This window comes from Tauraco erythrolophus, chromosome 27 (genome assembly GCF_009769465.1).
Source record: "Tauraco erythrolophus isolate bTauEry1 chromosome 27, bTauEry1.pri, whole genome shotgun sequence".
Classification (NCBI taxonomy): domain Eukaryota; kingdom Metazoa; phylum Chordata; class Aves; order Musophagiformes; family Musophagidae; genus Tauraco; species Tauraco erythrolophus.
In genome coordinates this window covers 4,523,998-4,541,446 of record NC_141491.1, presented here as the reverse complement: position 1 = coordinate 4,541,446, position 17,449 = coordinate 4,523,998, and the positions used below count along the sequence as shown (strand labels likewise).

Genomic DNA, 17,449 nt, shown 5'->3' with positions numbered 1-17,449 from the left:
CCAGGCTGCCGCCTCTGTTTTACAGCTGTGCCATCACCACACATCTGGCAGCTTGCTCTCACAATGCTCTTCCTGCCTGCCCCACGTACCAGCTTCTTGTTTGCTCCCAAACGGGCGCCTGGGGACTCCAGCAGCACAGGGAGCAGCCCCACGGCACCGAGAAACCCGCCGGCACCATGGGCAGGGAGTACCGCAGCGCGAAACCTTACACGGCAAACGAGAGTGTTTCCGTATCAAGAGACTCCAACTTCTTAATTTTTGCTACTAAAACTTAATTAGCCTCACAGCCCATCTGGCAATTTGCAAACCGTTACCCAGCAGTCTTTGGATGTTGAAATATTTAACATAACGAGGCCCTAATAGGGACTAATCCTTTCACGGAAACCGTTTAACGCCAGCAAAATAACGCCACTTGGTTTGAAACAGTCATTCTTCAGAGGCTGAAAGTGGCAATTAATAAATAAATAGTTATGTAAAAAAGAAAAGGAACAGCCAGCCTGCCATGCCAGGAGCCAAGCATCCAGGTCCTTTCAGTACTCGCTGCACCAGCCAGCTTCAATGTTTACAACAACTTTAATAATTCATCTGAGAAGATCAAAGTCACTACTAAAAGCAAATTAACTACTTGTTCCTCATTTGTACTGTATCCGAAGGTTTTACTCCCACATCAGAAGGTGAAGGCAAGTCACACCACAGAGGAAAAGATTCTTAGTAATTAAACTTTGATACTGGGCTGACTGTATTAGCTTGAAGTTCCCAGGACTTGGGTGGAAGGATTTAAAGCCAGTCTTGGCACGGGTGCCAGAATCAACTTCCTAGTAAGAGGGATAAGCAGCAAAATGGAAATCAGCCAGGGTTTGCAGGAAATCTTTGTTAAATTATTTGACCTTTTCAAATTGAAAGGAATGAGTGCCGACAGTGTCCCACCTCCCGAAACCAGCAGAAGCTGATTTCCTACACTGAGAGCGGTTATCCAGCTCTTCCCAGATGGGGAAGAAAAACATCCAGCCCTGAACAATATTAAAAAGCAACTCCTACCACATACACCATAAAATCACATTACGAGACATGTACACGGAGCCTTCACTTTCATCTTACAAATGACAAAATTCTGCATCAGACATTTTGCAACTAAGTGTTGCTATTTACTGCAAATAAGCACAGTCAATAAAAATTCCTGCTTCCGAGACTCCAGCTCCTACCTCTCCAGGAACAAGTGGAAAGTTGATTTCCTTCGTTATTAAACTCCTGTGCTGAGAGAGGTCTATCATCACACTTGTCAGGCAGGGCTAGTTAGAATAAAGGGGCTTTTATCTGCTAACTGCTGGACTGAGAGCAGCCCACTGATACCACGAAGGTCAAAGATCCATCAGCAGAGCATCCCAAGCAGGGATCTACGGGCTATCAGTTCATTTAAATTCGTTGTACCATCTCCAGAGCATCCCAGAAGCTGCACCAGACCTCCCCAGCGTGCGGGGATGCTGAAACCTCGCACAGAGCTGAACGCACCTGCCTGAAGCACAGCGGTCCCAGTGGCCGAGGGTCCACCGAAGGGCTGGGACCAGCCGGGTGGGACACTGGGGGGCCCAGAGCCCCCCCGAGAGGGGCTGGGGAGGGGTGGTGGGAGCTGTCCCTGCTCCTGCACAGCTGCTGGAGCCCAGCGAGGGCACCCGGGGCTTCTGTGGGGGCAGCTCACCCCAAACCCTCCCCAGGGAAGAGGGAAGGTGCCAGATACAGCTGTAGGAACGGGATGTGGTAGAGGCAGAAGGGTGCGTGGCAAGACCCCCGTCTGTTGCTGGCAGTTCCTCTAGTGAAGGTGCATAAACCACAGCAAAATCCAGCTCTCCAGGGGAGTGCTGGCCCTGCCAGGCTAAGAGGGGGCAAGGGGATAAGCTGCTTGCCATGGAGGCCAGGAGGTATGGCCGGATGCTGCCACAGTACTCAACTTGTTGGATCTCCAAGCATCCCTATGACATTCACAAGGACATCTATCCTGTTGGTTGGGTCACTTTTTTAAAAGCATAATTACATCCTGACACTGCTCCGATGTGCACTTCCTTGCCTCTCCATCCATGCCCTGTCCAGTCTTCCCTTCCTTCTCCAGCTGCCCCCACGTACCCTCCCCACTGTCCAGCGGCCGCTGTGTTTTCCGAACCCCCTTCCCTGAGCTCACAATGCAGCTGTCAAACACACATCCTCCCGGATATCACCTCTCCGCACCGTCCGCAGCACCAAAGAGACGCCCCCACTCCCTTTCCAAGGGAAATGCCCCCACTATCCCTTTCCAATATTACATTAGCCCAAATGACTTCTCCAAAGGTTTACATCCATTTTAAGAAATTCTTTATTTGCAAAACTTGGAGTCCACACTCAAAATGCTTTTCCTTAAGCCATGCAGGAAGAACCCTCCTGCAGCACCAAGACTTTCTGGCTTTGCAGTTCATTGTTCCAGGTGAATTCTCAGATTTTTACACCACGCAGCTTTACGTTTCTAGACACCGGTTACTAAAAAAGCCCCTCAACATTAAGCATTACCACGCTGTCATCATTAGGTTTCAGAGCCAGGAGTGTCAATGCAATTAGGTACAGCTCATTAACATCCTGCCTGCATGCTTAGGGTAAGGATACGTCCATCAAGAGGTCTACCACCTCCTTCATAGTCCAGAACACAGCCTGCTCAGTGGTTTCTTCAAAACACTCGTGAATTTCAGTTCCCATTTCTGGACTAAATTGGATAGCATAGATTTAGGAGGTAGAGAAAATAAAATTTTATATCAAAAGTATAGTGGAAAAAAAACTAACACCTGAACTAAACGTGAAGATGAATGACCCAATCAACCCTCATTTCCTCCTTTCGTCTACCCTTCTACACACCCCCAAGACCGTTCTGCTGGGCTGCAGAACCCAGATCTGCTCTGCAGCTGACACGGGGTATCGAAAACAAGTCAAGGTCCGGCCAAGACATTTGTTAGAGCCCGTGGGTCCCATCCAGCAACTTACCAGGAAGCGGACATCATCAAAGCCGTTCAAAAGCAGCTTACTCTCGTATTGCTGCAGGCCGATGGACTCCAGCCACTCCCCGACACTCTGCTCCAGCATCCGCGAACCTGACGAGAGAGGAATCGGCAGACGCTTGAAAAGGGAAAAACCGTTAAGGCGGTAGCAGCGGCACTCTGAGGAAGACAGATGGCATTGCCACATCATAGTCATTACCATAAAGAAACTCAAAAAATAACGCTCAGAGTACAACAGATCAGCTGGCAGAGAGTTCCTCTTGTGTGCACAGACCATGGACAGCAAGGTTCCAGTGCCTCCGCGCGCTCCGGGTTTAATTTGTATCCCAGTTAACGCTCAGAAATAAAAACCACCTTGCCCGGGCAAACTGTTTAGAAGCGCTCCTGGGACCGTGACATCACATGCACCGCTTCCCGGGCTCAGGCGAGTTTCTTGCCAGGCAAACACACGAAGCCCAACCCCACGGGGACGCGGATCCAACTCCTTGGCTCGTCTGCAGTGGGCGGGAGGAGGGCAGCAAACTTTCGCCCCAGGCGCTCCCAGCCAGCCGGAGGTGCGAGGGACCGAGGGACCGGAGCGGAGCCGCTCACAGGCGCACGGAGCTGCGCCGCTCCTCTCGGCCGTGTGACTTCGGACGCACCGCCCCGCTCAGCGGAACGGCGCGGAGGGCCGGGAGCATCGGAGGCACAAAGCAGCTAGAGAGAAAACACATCTTCATGCAGCCGAGACACAGAACAGACACGACGGACGTTCGGAAAAGCAGCAGAAGCCAGGCAGGAGCAGCTGTCCGCAGGAAGACATGCAAGACAAAGAAAGCACACAAACTGCAGCAGAAGGAAAGAAGGGCTGATACTTTTTTTCCCCAAGCAGTCCTGAAAGAGGCAAACCATGGTAAGGGCTTTTCCTCGCCGTTATCGTCTCAAGAGGTGCAGAGGTGCGAGTGACCCCGAGCACGAGCATCCCGGCACCGGCATTTTAGCACCTATCCGGACGCACGGCATTTCCACACACTGCTCACACCGGGCTGGCTGCACCGGAGACTCTAACTACACTGCTGCACCGGGTGGCAGCAAGAGAGACAGAGGAATCAGTCGGGTTTCCACCCAACGGATTCGGTCCTGCCAGGTGTTCGGTGCGTGCTTGCATTTGCCCTTCCTTCATTTTCTTCGGCTGCTGCATCCGAGCCCCTCGCTCAAACACGGAACAGCTCTGGAGGAGGTGGCATTTTAGTTCCTTGCTTCCAAACCATGCCAAAACAAAAAAAAAAACCAAATGCAAGCACACTCTCTGCTCTTCCTGCAGCAGCTCAAGTCCGAGATATGCCCTGGCACCTCCTCTCAGCCTCTGATAAATGAGATTCTTCCCAACACCCTACGGAAGCCGTGCAGACAAGCTCCCACTTCCCTCAGCCCGGAGAGGAGAGTCCAATGACTTGTTACTCTCCCTAGAAAAGCTCAAGACCTTAGATACGACAAAAAAAAGTTCGGAGATCTCCTTTTCATCAGGAAATTCGCTATGCAAGACAGGTAGAATTTTTCAGGCTTCTTGGCGCATCTGTTTCACGGGTATACGCAAATAAAAAGATGATGAGGAAAAGCAAGTTTGCTTTCTTTGAACCTCCAGGTCAGCTGCAGCTGTTTGGTACCTTCTGAGCCATCCTTCCCCCCCCGCCCGCTGCAATGGCTGCACAACGCAGAGCTCACGGCGTTATCTGGAAATTCTTGGGGTCGGGGATCCTGCTGCTCTGGTCCACAGGAGAGCCGCTGTGCCAGGCGAGCCGCGCTCGGCGAGTCGGAGAGCGCCGGCCGGTCTCTCCCGTGCACGCTGCAGCACGAGAAACGCAGAGATCACAAAAGGTTTCCATCTCCCTCCCCTAACACAGCCTGTGCAGAAGGGCAGCATCTAAACCTGGAATTTATGCAACAAGCTCCCGCTCGCCCGGGGGTCTCCATCCTTCCCTGCCGCCCATCCGTGCGGGTCCGCCAGCGGCCGGGCAGCCGTGCCCGCTCGCCGAGCCCCGGCGCGTCCTTGCCGAGCGCTGCAGCGGCGTGCTTTGTCTGAAGGCAGCCAGCTCCACGCTCGGTCCTGTCTCCTGCTCTCGCATTGCCTGTCCCTCCCTTCTCTCCATCCTCTTACCCCTCCCAGCTTTTCCATCCACTGCACGAGCAGCCTTCCAGCAGAAGCTGCAGGAGAGGGGAGGGAGGCAGCAGCTCTGTGACTCTCCAGTGAAAATTACTGACTTCTCAATATTTACTCGATGATGGACTACACGGCTTGGCTTTTCAAGAAATGATGTTACAGGTCTGCTTTGACAGTTCCAAGTGATTTGTGGCTGGCTCAGAATTAATTTATCGAGAGAGGGGTGAAGAAAGTGCTTGCTGCCTACTACAGCATTTCTGGAAGCAGTCAGGGTATTGGCAGGGGGATGAAACCACAGCAGTTCCTTTCTCTGAGCTCCTCAATTTCATTTTAAAAAATTATTTACTCTATCCAGTCTTTTTTTACACCCATAAACGTATTTCTGCTTTTAAATGGGAAACCTACAGTGACACCAAGTGCAGGTTTTTTGGTTTTAAAACTACCTCAAATGAAGAGAAAATGAAGGGGGGGATATTTGGAGGGAGGGGAATGGGTTTACTTCAAAAAGAAGAGAACAGATGCCCCAAAATGCCCTAGACTGAAAATAAGGAAGTCCAAAATACACTTGACAGTTGCATGTTACAAGGATGACATGGGAACAAACGGATTCCAGTCACTGTGCCCCCCAGCAAGAGCCTGATCATGACTTCTGATTAAAACCAACTCCATCCTTCTCAGCTCCATCCTTCTCCTTATGCTTCACATTTTAGGAATCCTACCTTTAAAAGGTCTGCAGATAGTAGAGGGGGAAACAATCAATAGGGTGTAGTTAGAAATAATTAAAGTATTTAACAGATAGAAAAAAAACTCCCAAGCAATTCAGTTCTTCTTACAAGATATTTTTCAAGTGATACAGCATGCTTCTAAGAAAACAGGAAGAGGAGAAGGCTACCAGGGCTCAGAAAGGTCCTTTTACAAGTTACTGTTCTAAGAATGACCTTTAGTGCAAAGTTTGAGCCTGTTTGGAGGAAGAAATAAGCATGTGGGCCATGCTGGACAAAAAGCATCACCCTGTTTGCTCACAGAAACTGGTAACAGTTTAACATGACCTGGTGTGGCCTGAAGACACACGACCAAGCTTCACCCAGAAGAAAAAATTGCAAGTCCAAGCAAGTCACTATCTACACACAAAGTGAACATGCAAGAGAACCAGGGCAGGCAGTTCTGGCCACAGCTGGGGATGATCATCAGCTGAAAGTCCTTAAATGCACTGAAGGGGGCTATAAACTCCGGCAGTGCACTAGCCAAGACAGACAGGCACAGAGAATGTGGTCATTAATGCTATCGGACACAAGAAATACAGCCAGCATTAGACTTACTGGAACGAAGATCAATCAGCCCAAGTGCAGACTGCTAACAAATTTCTCCCTTTTTTGCCAAGTAAAACGCCAAGCCCGTTTCTCACGTGTCAAGTCAACGGCAGAGGTAACTCAACGAGCCCCAGATGCACTCCCTGTCCAGTGCAGCACGCCTCCTGCCTGCAACAAGCTGATTTATTGGGCAGAGACCACTCATCTCCTCTGTTTTTGGGGAGAGGAACATCGCCTGACAAATCACCAGTGCCCAGCGAGCAACACACAGGTTCCTGGTCCAAAGCCAGCAGCGAGCTGTGACGCTGCAGTGCAGTGGGGCTGAGGTTCTGCTGTGGGTCCTGTACTCCCCCACCCCTGACTCACATCTGGAAGGATGAGACGATCAGATGTGGGTTGCCGGACCTAAATACCCGTGTGACTGCAAAACACACAGGTGGAGAGACACGGACTGGACACAGACATCTATTCCCAGGCCAAAAAACCCTTTAAGGCAAAGGTTAGGTGGGATCCGGTATCCTTTAAGCAATGGTGTTTCTTGATTCCCTAAGCTCCAGTAAAGCACCAACATGGATCAGTGACAGACTTCCTTCCTCCCACCCTCGGGAAATACATCTGGAAGATTTTCTTACCAGCTCTACCATGAAATGAGAGGATCCACCTTGTTGGCCAAGAAATAGATTCTAGGTCCAAATTCTATAAAGATGCCAAGACATATCTGATTACCTTATCCAGCGGCTTCAGAAGTTTAACGTGCTCATTGTAACCGTGGCAAGACACGGAAGTTTTGTTACCCTGTTTTATGGAGAAAAGCTTTACAGTACAGAAATCAGCTATTTGCTCAAATTTGTACGAGAAGCCTGGGGCACGGCAGGGACCTGAAACCAAGCGCCTCAGGGCCTGGGCTTGTTCCAGCATGTCTCCAAGGGTCCCTGCTTCCCCTAGACACAAGTCAGTTGTATGTAATAACTGCTCATATAAACAGACTTCAAACATACTTATCTGCACTGTAGCTGCCAAGCAAGGCACTTTGGCATTTTACTTTTCCAGGCAAATCAGTGATTCCAGACACCAAATTAGTCAGGAGCCCAAATATCCTCAAAGTTTGCCCATTTTTGAAGATGTGAGAGCCTCTGGAAAATTCTCTGCAGCCCCCTGCACATTTGTGATATGATCTGAAGCATTAAAACAGCCCTAGTAAAGTCCTGAGTAGCAAAAGCCAAACGCTGCTAGAAAACAAAGACGCAAGGGTGCACGTGCCCCAGGACAGCCCTTCATCCCTGGCACAGGGATGGCAAAGCTCTGCCCGCTCCCTGGCTAGCTGCACTTATAGGAAAGGAAGGAGAACGAAGGAATGTGTACAGCAGCTGATCTGTGTACGAGGGATCCCAACCCAAGCGTAACACAGCACAACCCGCAGGAAAACACGTGGCTTAAGGACATGGCAGCTCCAGGGTCCGCCTGCTTCCAGAGTCGGGTGTCCATTTTGCTGAAAACTCCCTGCACAACGGCAGCTCCTGCTGAAGTGCTGGCTCCTCCTCTCCCCCCTCCATGTTAGTCCTCTTCACTAACGATATCGATCCATCAAACGTGCTGCTACAGCTACAGAGCAGCTCGGGGAAGGCTGGGCTTGTCACAAAGCAGGATGCTAAGCAGTTGCCATTGGACTAGACCAAAAAAACCCACCACACACCATTTTGTTTTCCTCTGCAAAGCCGTTTGACCCTAGAAAATATAAGCCCTAATCAGTATGTTGTATCTAGGGCAGGCACAGGTTAAATTTCCACTGGGAATGCAGGGTGGATTCCTCCTCACCAAAGCAAAAACCCAAACGACAAATGGAGACGAGATAAGCTTTATTACAGCCAGCGTGAGCTGCGTGCGCGGGTACGTATTAGCATCTCATCAAGAGGAGATGCTGCCCACCCGGAGCAGTTCGGATGCAGCAGTTTGGAGGTGAAGGATTTAAAAGGACAGAATCCCTCACGGTGGCAGCTCTCCAGCATCCTCCATCATGCTGCGGTAAAGGCAAACGAGCTCTTGAGTTCTGCTTTTGTCTTTGCTCCTGATTTAAGGGCAGAGAAGGGAATTCATGCTTAAAGTACGGGGGGAAGCACCTCTCCTGCAGGCAGCCTTGTTTAGCAGGCATCCACACCTACAGAAACACTCAGAAAAAGCCCAGCATCACCCAAGTTGAGACACATGGCAGATAAACCACATCCAAAGAGCATGGGCACCACGGCACCCGTGCTGACCTGCAACTGGCATCACCCCAGTCCTGCTCCCAGCACAGCCATTGCCTGAACAGAAGTGGCCAGGGAGGACGAGCCTTCCCCAAGAGAAATCCAAGATGCATAAGGAGAAGGCCATGTCCCCGAAGAGGCAGGACCATTCCCAGCTATTGGGATGGTGGCACTTGGGTCAGCCAGGAAGTATCGCAGAGGGCAGCACTGCCACAGCTGAGCTGGTCTCACCATCAGAAGGGATTTCCTACAACACTTTCAATAGGTAGATTTTCTGAAACCCTTGAGCAGTACATGATATTTAGGCACCCTTGGTCCCCAGACAGCAGAGTTCACGGGCATCCATTTAATCACGCTCTGTGGGCTGTGTCTCACTACAAACAGCTCCGTTTCACAGGGCACCATTAAAGCCAAGCAATTATCTCCTCCTTTGAAGGAGAATCAGCTCCATGGAGACTCCCAAGGACCCACGACTGCCCACAGCAGGGAGAGGACGGGCTCCCGACACTGCTGGGCTCCCGAGTGAAGCTGCATCCCAGGAAGAGAAGAACTAATATTAACCACTCGAGTAGCTCGGAAACACAGAAACATAGAGACAGCTGGGAAAGGGGAAGGATATTTCCCATGCTGCAAACAGTATGGAGACGTGTCTAGGGACATCTGCACCCAAAGCAAAGCCTTCTTCCTTTACTAGTTCCACCTCCCCTTCACATCTACTTTCCTCAAAAGAAAGAACAAAAAGTAGAGGGGAAAAAAAACATCAAAAACTCCCTGTGAAAGCTGGTAAAACTGCAAAACGATCCTGTTTGATGCACAGAGCCAAGGCACGCGATGGGGTCACGGCAGGAGCAACGCAGGAAGATTTTAAGCTGAGATTTGGTTCTCACTGCTGCTCCAGTCCAGATCCTGAACACAAACTCGGCACAGAGTTTGCTTTTCCCCACACCCCAGCTGCCTCTACTTACAACATTTCTAGAAATGAGAGTGTTTCAACCCAGGATCGTCTCCCATCGCTCCGATGCTGCATTGCGGAGATAAGAGTTATAATAGTTGCAAACGTGGCTGGAGGAGGACATGGCTCTGTTTGAGGAAAATCAATGCACTAAACGACACTATGATTCCTCCTTCACCTTGTTTTATGGAAATTAGAAAAAGCAAAGGCAAAATGCACAACTAAATCATCTCACACGCTATGAAGTTTTATTATAAAATTAATGAAACTACACACTTCAAGGTCACAGAAGTATGTAGGTGAAATATATAGAAAAATGAAATTGTGATGAGTTATGTGACTTGAAGCAATGGGGCATCTAGAGTTTTACAGGTGGAAAGCTGGAGAAGAAATGTTAAAACTGTCTGGCAAAAACACTTCATGGGCTGCAGAAACACAGTAGTTTTGCTGGAAAATCACTGCAACACTCCAGCTACTCTGGACAGTTTATTTTAGAGGCTGGATGGCAGAAGCAGCTGTTTATGCCTTATTCTGTTGCAACCAAACTAAAATCTGGCCCTTGGTAAGCTTCAGTTGAGACAAACTGCCCAAGCAGGACCCTGTGCTCTGCACACGCTTTGCTCAAGCATTCCTGGTCCCCAGGAAATGCTTCTTAATCCACGAAATACAAAGAGCATCTAAAGGACACCTGGACACCTTCTCCCACAACCCAATGCTGAACCCCACCAGCAGCCAGACAGCCCCTCCGAGCCCACGCTTCTCCATCAGCTGCCGTCTTATCCAGAGGAAAACCATCCCAGCTGCGCCTGCAGAGCAGCTTTATTTCCAAGCAGTGAACAGGATAGGTGAATTTCCGTGGAGACAACACGGACGTTTGATATCTTGGCTATAGTCACTCTGATACACAGCTCTAAATACGAAACTCCCATCCTATCATCCCAGGGCTGCAAGGATTTTGAGAGCCTTAAAGAACAAAATACTAGAATGTAGAGGGCTATAGAGAGGTTCTCCTCATTTCCAGAGGGACAGACCCACACTTACATAACGGAAAAAGGCCAGAATAAAAAGCACCTTGCTACTGCATTATGTATTTGAAACAAAAGCAAGATTGTTGTGGGGATTGTGAGACCAGCCAGAAGACAAATATGCAGCGGCTCTGTTTCAGACTGACTGCTTAAAGAGAATTTTGTTGCTGTCCACCAGAGAAGAACAGAAATTTGAGACAAACATATTCTGAAAGGCAGGACAGAACTGTAAGCAATCAGTTCAACTTTCTCAGCGGCTATGTCGAGAACAAGAGTAATTGTAGGAGTGAGGAGACCAGTAGAATTTTCTATCCCTAGGATACTGGCTGGAGTCCTTACACCATCTTTCAGCTGCAAATTAGATTTTTTTTTTTTTCATACGTACAGAAAACCTGATCTTCCTCCTACACATTGAGCAAAGGCCAGTTGTGAAGTTTTAAGTATCAGAACAGAGTGGTTATTGGGCTGTGTCAGCAGGGGCAACGAGCCAGCCACTCCAGAGCTGATTTTACTGCTGCAAGCTTGCAGAAGAGCACAAGAGGTGTCCCAGATCCCTCACATAAGCCTGCAACTCTCATCTCCACCTAAAGGGACGGACTGTAAGGAGTCAATTGAGGCATCAGAAGGCACCAGTAAAAACTCCACAATTCTCAGCGATAAGCCTTTGTTTTAAAGCTATTCAAAGATGTAAAACATCACTGCAAAATTTACCATACTGTAAACAGTAATACTAAGCCCCAAGATGTATAAACAGGCAGTTTCAACCAAAAAAAATGAGACCCCCTACACACACAAACACTGAGGTCACTGGGTGAGCATTAATCAACACTGGGGTAACCACGGTCCCCCCCCTTTCCCATCAGGCTGGGGTAGCAGCTGCAATGCTCTCCATCCAGCCCATTTCCCCCAAAAGCCTGCTGGGACGGAAGGACAGTTGCATTATATAAAACTAAATTAATCTACCTAGGGGAGTATTGAATTAAAATTGTTAGTAGCAGTATTGAGCATTACACTGGGAAGCTGAGGTCTGCTCCTTCTGTGCCAGAGCTTTTTTTTTTTTCCTTCTGGGAGCCAAAGCAGGTTAAAAAGCTCCACACATGGGAACCAGCACCTTGTTTTTGTACAGAGCACAACCAAGACAGACACACGAGCTGGGTACGCTACCTGAGATCCTCTGCTGCTCCTGAGAAAAGTCAATGCCTTCGCCGATGGAACTCATGATTTTCTCAATCTGAAAATAAAAAAAAAAAGCACATACTGCATTATTCATAAAGCCTGAGGAAAAGTTAAAAGGCAGGCCTGGGATTTCACCTGCTACGTGACTGCTGGAGAAATCCAGGAAAGGATGTTAAGGTACTTCTGACCCAGAGAAGGTACCCTTAACACCTTGCCTGGAAAAGTCTTTGTAAGGATGGACGACTTCAGAAGGGACGTGGAGAAGTTGGAACTCCACAGAGCCTTCCCTTCCACAGCTTCCCAGTGCCTGAAAATAAACAGCTCCAAGAAAACCATCCCTCTGGAGCACAAAATTAGGGAGAAGGAAGCCCAAACTCCTCAGCTCACCCTGTGCAACATGCAGCCCCACCTTCACCAGCAGCAAAGCCCGAGAAATGCAGTTCACTAACTCTTCCACAGCATGCAGAAAGTAAACTTGGCTTCACCTCAGTCTGGGTTTTGTTGGGTATTTTTGGTTTGTTTTCTTTTTAAACCATCACATTTCCCAATCCTGTGCACGGACGCTGTGCTCCTCACCACTTCCACTGAGGACAGAGATGCTTAGAAAGAGTTTGAAAACAGATCAGGTTTGCAAAAGCAAAATGATGGGGGCAAATGCCTTAACTACCCAGGAGAGGGAGCTGAAGACAATTTCATCCCCTGATTTAAGCAAATCCTAGTCAATAGCTGAAGGCAAACCTCATGCAATTAAGAAACAAGGTAAACACTGCTGCCTGGGATGGGGTTTTTTCAAGTCCATTACCAGATGCATATAAATGTCTGCATTTACGACACATTAAAAAAAGTAATTAATGCAAGTTGCAGTTGTCATACAACCTACAGGATGCTTTCTTAAATGAGAAGAGAAACTTCTCAAAAACAATTCTTGAGCAGAATTTGTAAATCGAGGCTTTCTAATACAATGCTGCAGAGGGAAAACTGACAGTGACAATTATGAGGTTAAATCTGTTAAGATGGAAGACCTGATAAACCTCAGTTAGTTCAGAATTCTCAATGATCTAAAGCACTAAAGCCCACTATTTTCCAAAAAGCAATGAAACACTTAAGAGGCTCAGGTCTGGTTGCTTACCCCCGTCTTCAATCGATAACCAAGCAGAAAATAAAACACATAAAAAATAAAAATCTTAGAAAGAGATTTTAAGATTCTATTAGAATTAGATTCTATAAAATTAGATTTTAAGATTTTGTTCTTTCCTGAATAGAAATCTCCCAAGAAAATATTCCTGCGAGGTGCTTCAGAGCAGTTGCTGCTGAATGCAAAGCCGATACATCGACTGGCAACAGAGTGGGGGGGAAATAAACTTAACTCTTACACAACTCCCCCCTGCCCAGTCTTTTAAGGATAGATTTGGGGAAGGAATCCAAGTTTTCCTGGACTGCATCCCCAGCTGTCTTTGCACTGCCTGCATCCCGGCGCGATGCTTTGCTTGGTGCCGCTGTGTGAGCTGCCCAGACTGCCCGGCCGGCGAGCGGGACCCCTGGAAACGCCGCGGGGAGCCGACAGTTTGACTTCCGATCAAAATCCATGGCAGCTTGAAGCTGAACTCCACCAGGGAGGGGGTTTTATGGTGAAACAATCAAAAAAAAAGAGACAGTCTTAAAAGGCTCCTGCCAAGTCAGACTGCCAGTAAAGTCCTTCCTGTTGGTGGGGAGCAGAAAGGCAGCGCACTTGTAGCATTAAATCTCACCACGGAGAGGGCATTCATGCCATCTATAGAAGAGTTGTTAAAGGATGTGGATTCCCTGTCCCTAGAAAACCATGAGGACAAGCACTTCCACTGGGCTTGAAATATAGTTAATGCTGGGCTTGAAATATAGTTAATGCTGGCTTACTGGGAGCTTTGAAGACCAGCCTGAAAAAAGCAATAATCAGAATTCAAACATGTAGGGAAGAAAAGTGAAGTATGTTTTAAAAAAGGGATTTCAGTTAAAGGAAGGGTTTTGAAGTGGCTGGATGCACAGGTCCTGCCACCGGCACGCTGCCCTGCAGCCCACAAGGCAAAAGTCTTCGTCGCTCTTCTGCCCATGGCCACAACCAGAACTCGAACATCACCCTTCTGAAACAGCTGGGAGATACCTGACCCCAGTGCCGGGCTCTCCATCGGGCTGCGGGGGCCGTGCAGGTCCCAGACAAAGGCCAGACACCACCAAACGCTGACACAAGGGTTAACGGAGTCGCTAACGGGGCAGCAGGATGAGCGATGGGATCCCTTGTTTCATAGGAGGGTCAAAACGACACAGGAGGACTGATACGATAGCCTGGGACATGAAAGCTTTTACTTGAAGTCAAGTCATTCAGAACTTTAACCAAAAACTGCAAGCTAGCTGTACAGGAAATGGGATTTTGGGTTTTAAGCTCAAGTTTAAAAGGATGCACTAAAAAAGGATGAGGCCACGCACAAGGCAAAAATAGCCCCATTTCAAGTGGACAGAGGTAAGCCCTTACATGACAAAAAAAAAATCAAAAGCAGGCAGGGTGGTTCATTTTGCAACTGCTCACACCAGCAGCCGTTGCTTCAGCTAAAACCGACACGGCTACTCACCGTGTCATTAGTCACCGTGTCATTAGTCACCGTGTCCTCTGATCCTGCCGTTTAGACTCGCCGTGGCAGAATAAGGAAGCCCCAGAAATACAGCTCTGAGACTGCAAGCAAAAGCTGGGGTTTTGTGTCAGCTAACCTACGGCTCTGGTTGTAAAGCAATAACTCTGCGGTATCAGCAACAGAAGTGTGGGATCAGCTAAACCGGAACCAGTTAAGAGGAAAAAAACTGAATTTAAAGTCTGCCTTGTGATGCTGAAGTTGTCTTCTACCCCCGTTATGCCTTTTAACTGTTTCCCTCAGCTGAAGGCGTTTGTGGCAGTCACCTTCACTCCACCAGCCCCGCTCCTCTCCACGGGCTCACTTTTAAAGGACTTTTCCATATCTCATCAGTTGTGATGGAGCCTGAAGGACACGTGAGCAACGCAGCAGCTTCTGCTCAAGCCTGTAGACAACGCGAAATAACTGAAAAGTATTAATTACCTCGTGTTTCTCAGCAGAGGTTACTGCCTGGAACCCAGAGGTAACCAAGGTCTCACGGTGCACGTTTTTGCCAGTCACCATTTTGGCAAGAACCATTTGCTTTATCTGCTTTTGCCCCTCTGAAGCAGCAAAGGCTCCCCAGCAAAGCCTGGAAATGTCATGGTGCCCTTATGCATCGTCAGTACATAAAGGCCATGCAAGACCAGAAGGAAAATACAGGGATGGTGCAAAACAAGCCCCATTTCCAAATAAGACCAAAGGCTTTGGTACTGACTGTTCTATCCACTTCCATAGGCAGGCACCGGACCCGAGCTGCAGCCGGATTTCTGGGATCCTGCCATAACCCTGAGGGCTCGCTGCAGAATTTGGGTCTTGAGGTCAAATCAGTTCAAACTCCAGAAGTTTAAGGGCATGAAGCTTTGAAGATTTACGTCAATTAGCTTCATTACAAGGTATACTCTAAGCTGGAGCCACTCTTGTACCTGCTGTCTGGGATCTTTATCTGAAAGATGTTTACTTCAGCGGATCTGGAAGCCTGTGAGGTTCTTTAGTCTCATGGGATCATTTGGAGCAAGAATCACTTGGTTCCAGCCAAGATTTTCCTATTACCAGTCACCAAGAGGAACAACAACAACAAAATAGGTGGGGAGGGAGGGAAGAGAGGAGGTGAGGAGAAAAGCGTGTTTGTTCAGGCAGCCCCAGCTCCTCCAGCTGTCTCCCAGCAACAGAGGCAAAGCGTTTGGCAGGTCTCTTACGCGGTGCCGGGACGCAGCTCCGAAGACGTGCGGGGACTGCCGCTGGCACTGCTGGGAAAGGCAAAGGGCACAAGAGCATGTTTCCGTGGCAGGTTCAAACCTCGCATTTGCAGCCCCTCTTTGGTCAGAAACACGACTCTCAACGTTGTTTGGCAAGAGCCAGGTAAGCTCCCTCCCATCAGATGCTCGTTACAAAAAAAGTCTGTTATTTCTCAGAATTTTTGCATTGCTAGAGCCAGTTTTCTCCCCACCACAACTCCATGCTCCGATGCCCTCTTCCACCCTCACCTGCTTGCAGTTTTGCTCTTCCACAATGCAGGATGAAGGATAAGAGAAGGTTTTAACTTGATTTTAAGAAAGGTCAGCTCCTCTGCTGTGTTTCTTGCTGGGAAGAAGCAATGCCTACAGCAGTACTATGGCCCTGGAGACAGCGGTGGAGGATAAAAGGACTCTCCCATCCTTTCACTTCCTCTAAACGTACATAAGAGTTTTCTAAACACAACTTCTCCCCCTGCATGGAGGTAACAGGTGTCCAAAAGCTGCAGACAGGAGGACAAGGTGAATCCAGATCACAACCCACCCGGCTTTCGACGGGCTGGATGGTTCCCCTGCCCAGGGCAGGTGGCCACGGTCTGACACCGTGAAGAATTTGCATCCTTCCCTGCATCCCTTTTCCACAGCTGGATTCAAACTGCAAATGAACTCTGAGTGCCAGGCCAAGTTCATTCATTTCCATTGCACTGCCCTCCCCTAACACGAGGGGGACCTGATGCTTTTGAGGTTCAGACCCCAGCACTGACAGCTCTGCAGACAAAACACTGCAGTGAGGACTCGCAGGTGCTTCTTCAGCACTAACACACCCAGGAAACTTTGCTCAAAAGCGAGGAATTGCCTTGTGCTACACAAAACTGAAAGGTAATGAAATGATCACATGGCAAAGGATTACCTCTCTCAACTCATCCTTTGCTCAACATGGGCTTGATCCGGAGGCGGTCACAGTTACGCACAGTCAAAACTGTAATACAATTAATGCAAAGGGAAATCTGCCTCATGCCCTCAGCTCTCCACAAAAAGAAAACACTCTCCCAAGTCACACACCAACTCAAACACTGGTTTATTGCTGATCAGCTTGATTTAACTGTTGAGAGGGTGCGAAGAAGCATATAGGGGAAGGACACAAGCCTAAAGAGGGAATGAACACTTCAAAGCATCCCTGTCCTCAACAATCGGTCCTCAGCTGCACTCGACAGCACCAAGATGGGGCTGGAAGAGAAGATACCTTGAAAATAGCCTGAACACTACAGTTTTTTAGGCTGTTCTTTCCCAGTGGTTAATTATTAAAATACAAAAATACCATGTTTAAATATAGCACTGCAGTTCAGACTTGGTTGTAGCCTGAACACTCAGTTCCGATTTGTTTTGGCTTAACCTGGGTTTTTCCACTGAAGCACCAAGCATCCGTCTCTGAACAGGTTGTGGGGTGGGTTTAATTTTTTTTTTTTTTACACCCACAGAAATAAAACCACAAGATGCTTTTGCCTCCTAAACTAATACAAGCACATCTGTTACTCTGAATCTAGAGGGGTAGCAGGCTCCATGCTATAAAGACATTTTGGAAAATGAGCCCTGAAGCTCCACCAGGGAAAGAGACAAACTATCGCAGAGCTGAAATATTCTGGGAGAAGGAAAGGATGCAACGATGGGAGAGACTCCTCATCAAACCCTCAAACAAGAGGTGCAATAGGAAGGAG

At 48.5% G+C, this 17,449-nt stretch overlaps 1 protein-coding gene across 6 annotated transcripts in view; it reads right to left on the bottom strand.

Moving 5' to 3' along the window:
• Positions 1–17,449, bottom strand: part of ANKS1A (ankyrin repeat and sterile alpha motif domain containing 1A) — a 102,964-nt gene that overhangs the window by 20,880 nt on the left and 64,635 nt on the right. For 3 of the 6 annotated variants that reach the window (XM_086627414.1, XM_086627416.1, XM_086627415.1), the window contains exon 1: positions 3,001–3,204. In XM_086627414.1, coding sequence (XP_086483540.1) covers positions 3,001–3,204 — 204 coding nt within the window. Of the gene's footprint in view, positions 1–3,000; positions 3,205–11,848; positions 11,916–15,698; positions 15,747–17,449 lie in introns of those variants that run through there. The other 3 variants (XM_086627411.1, XM_086627412.1, XM_086627413.1) reach the window with 3 other exon arrangements.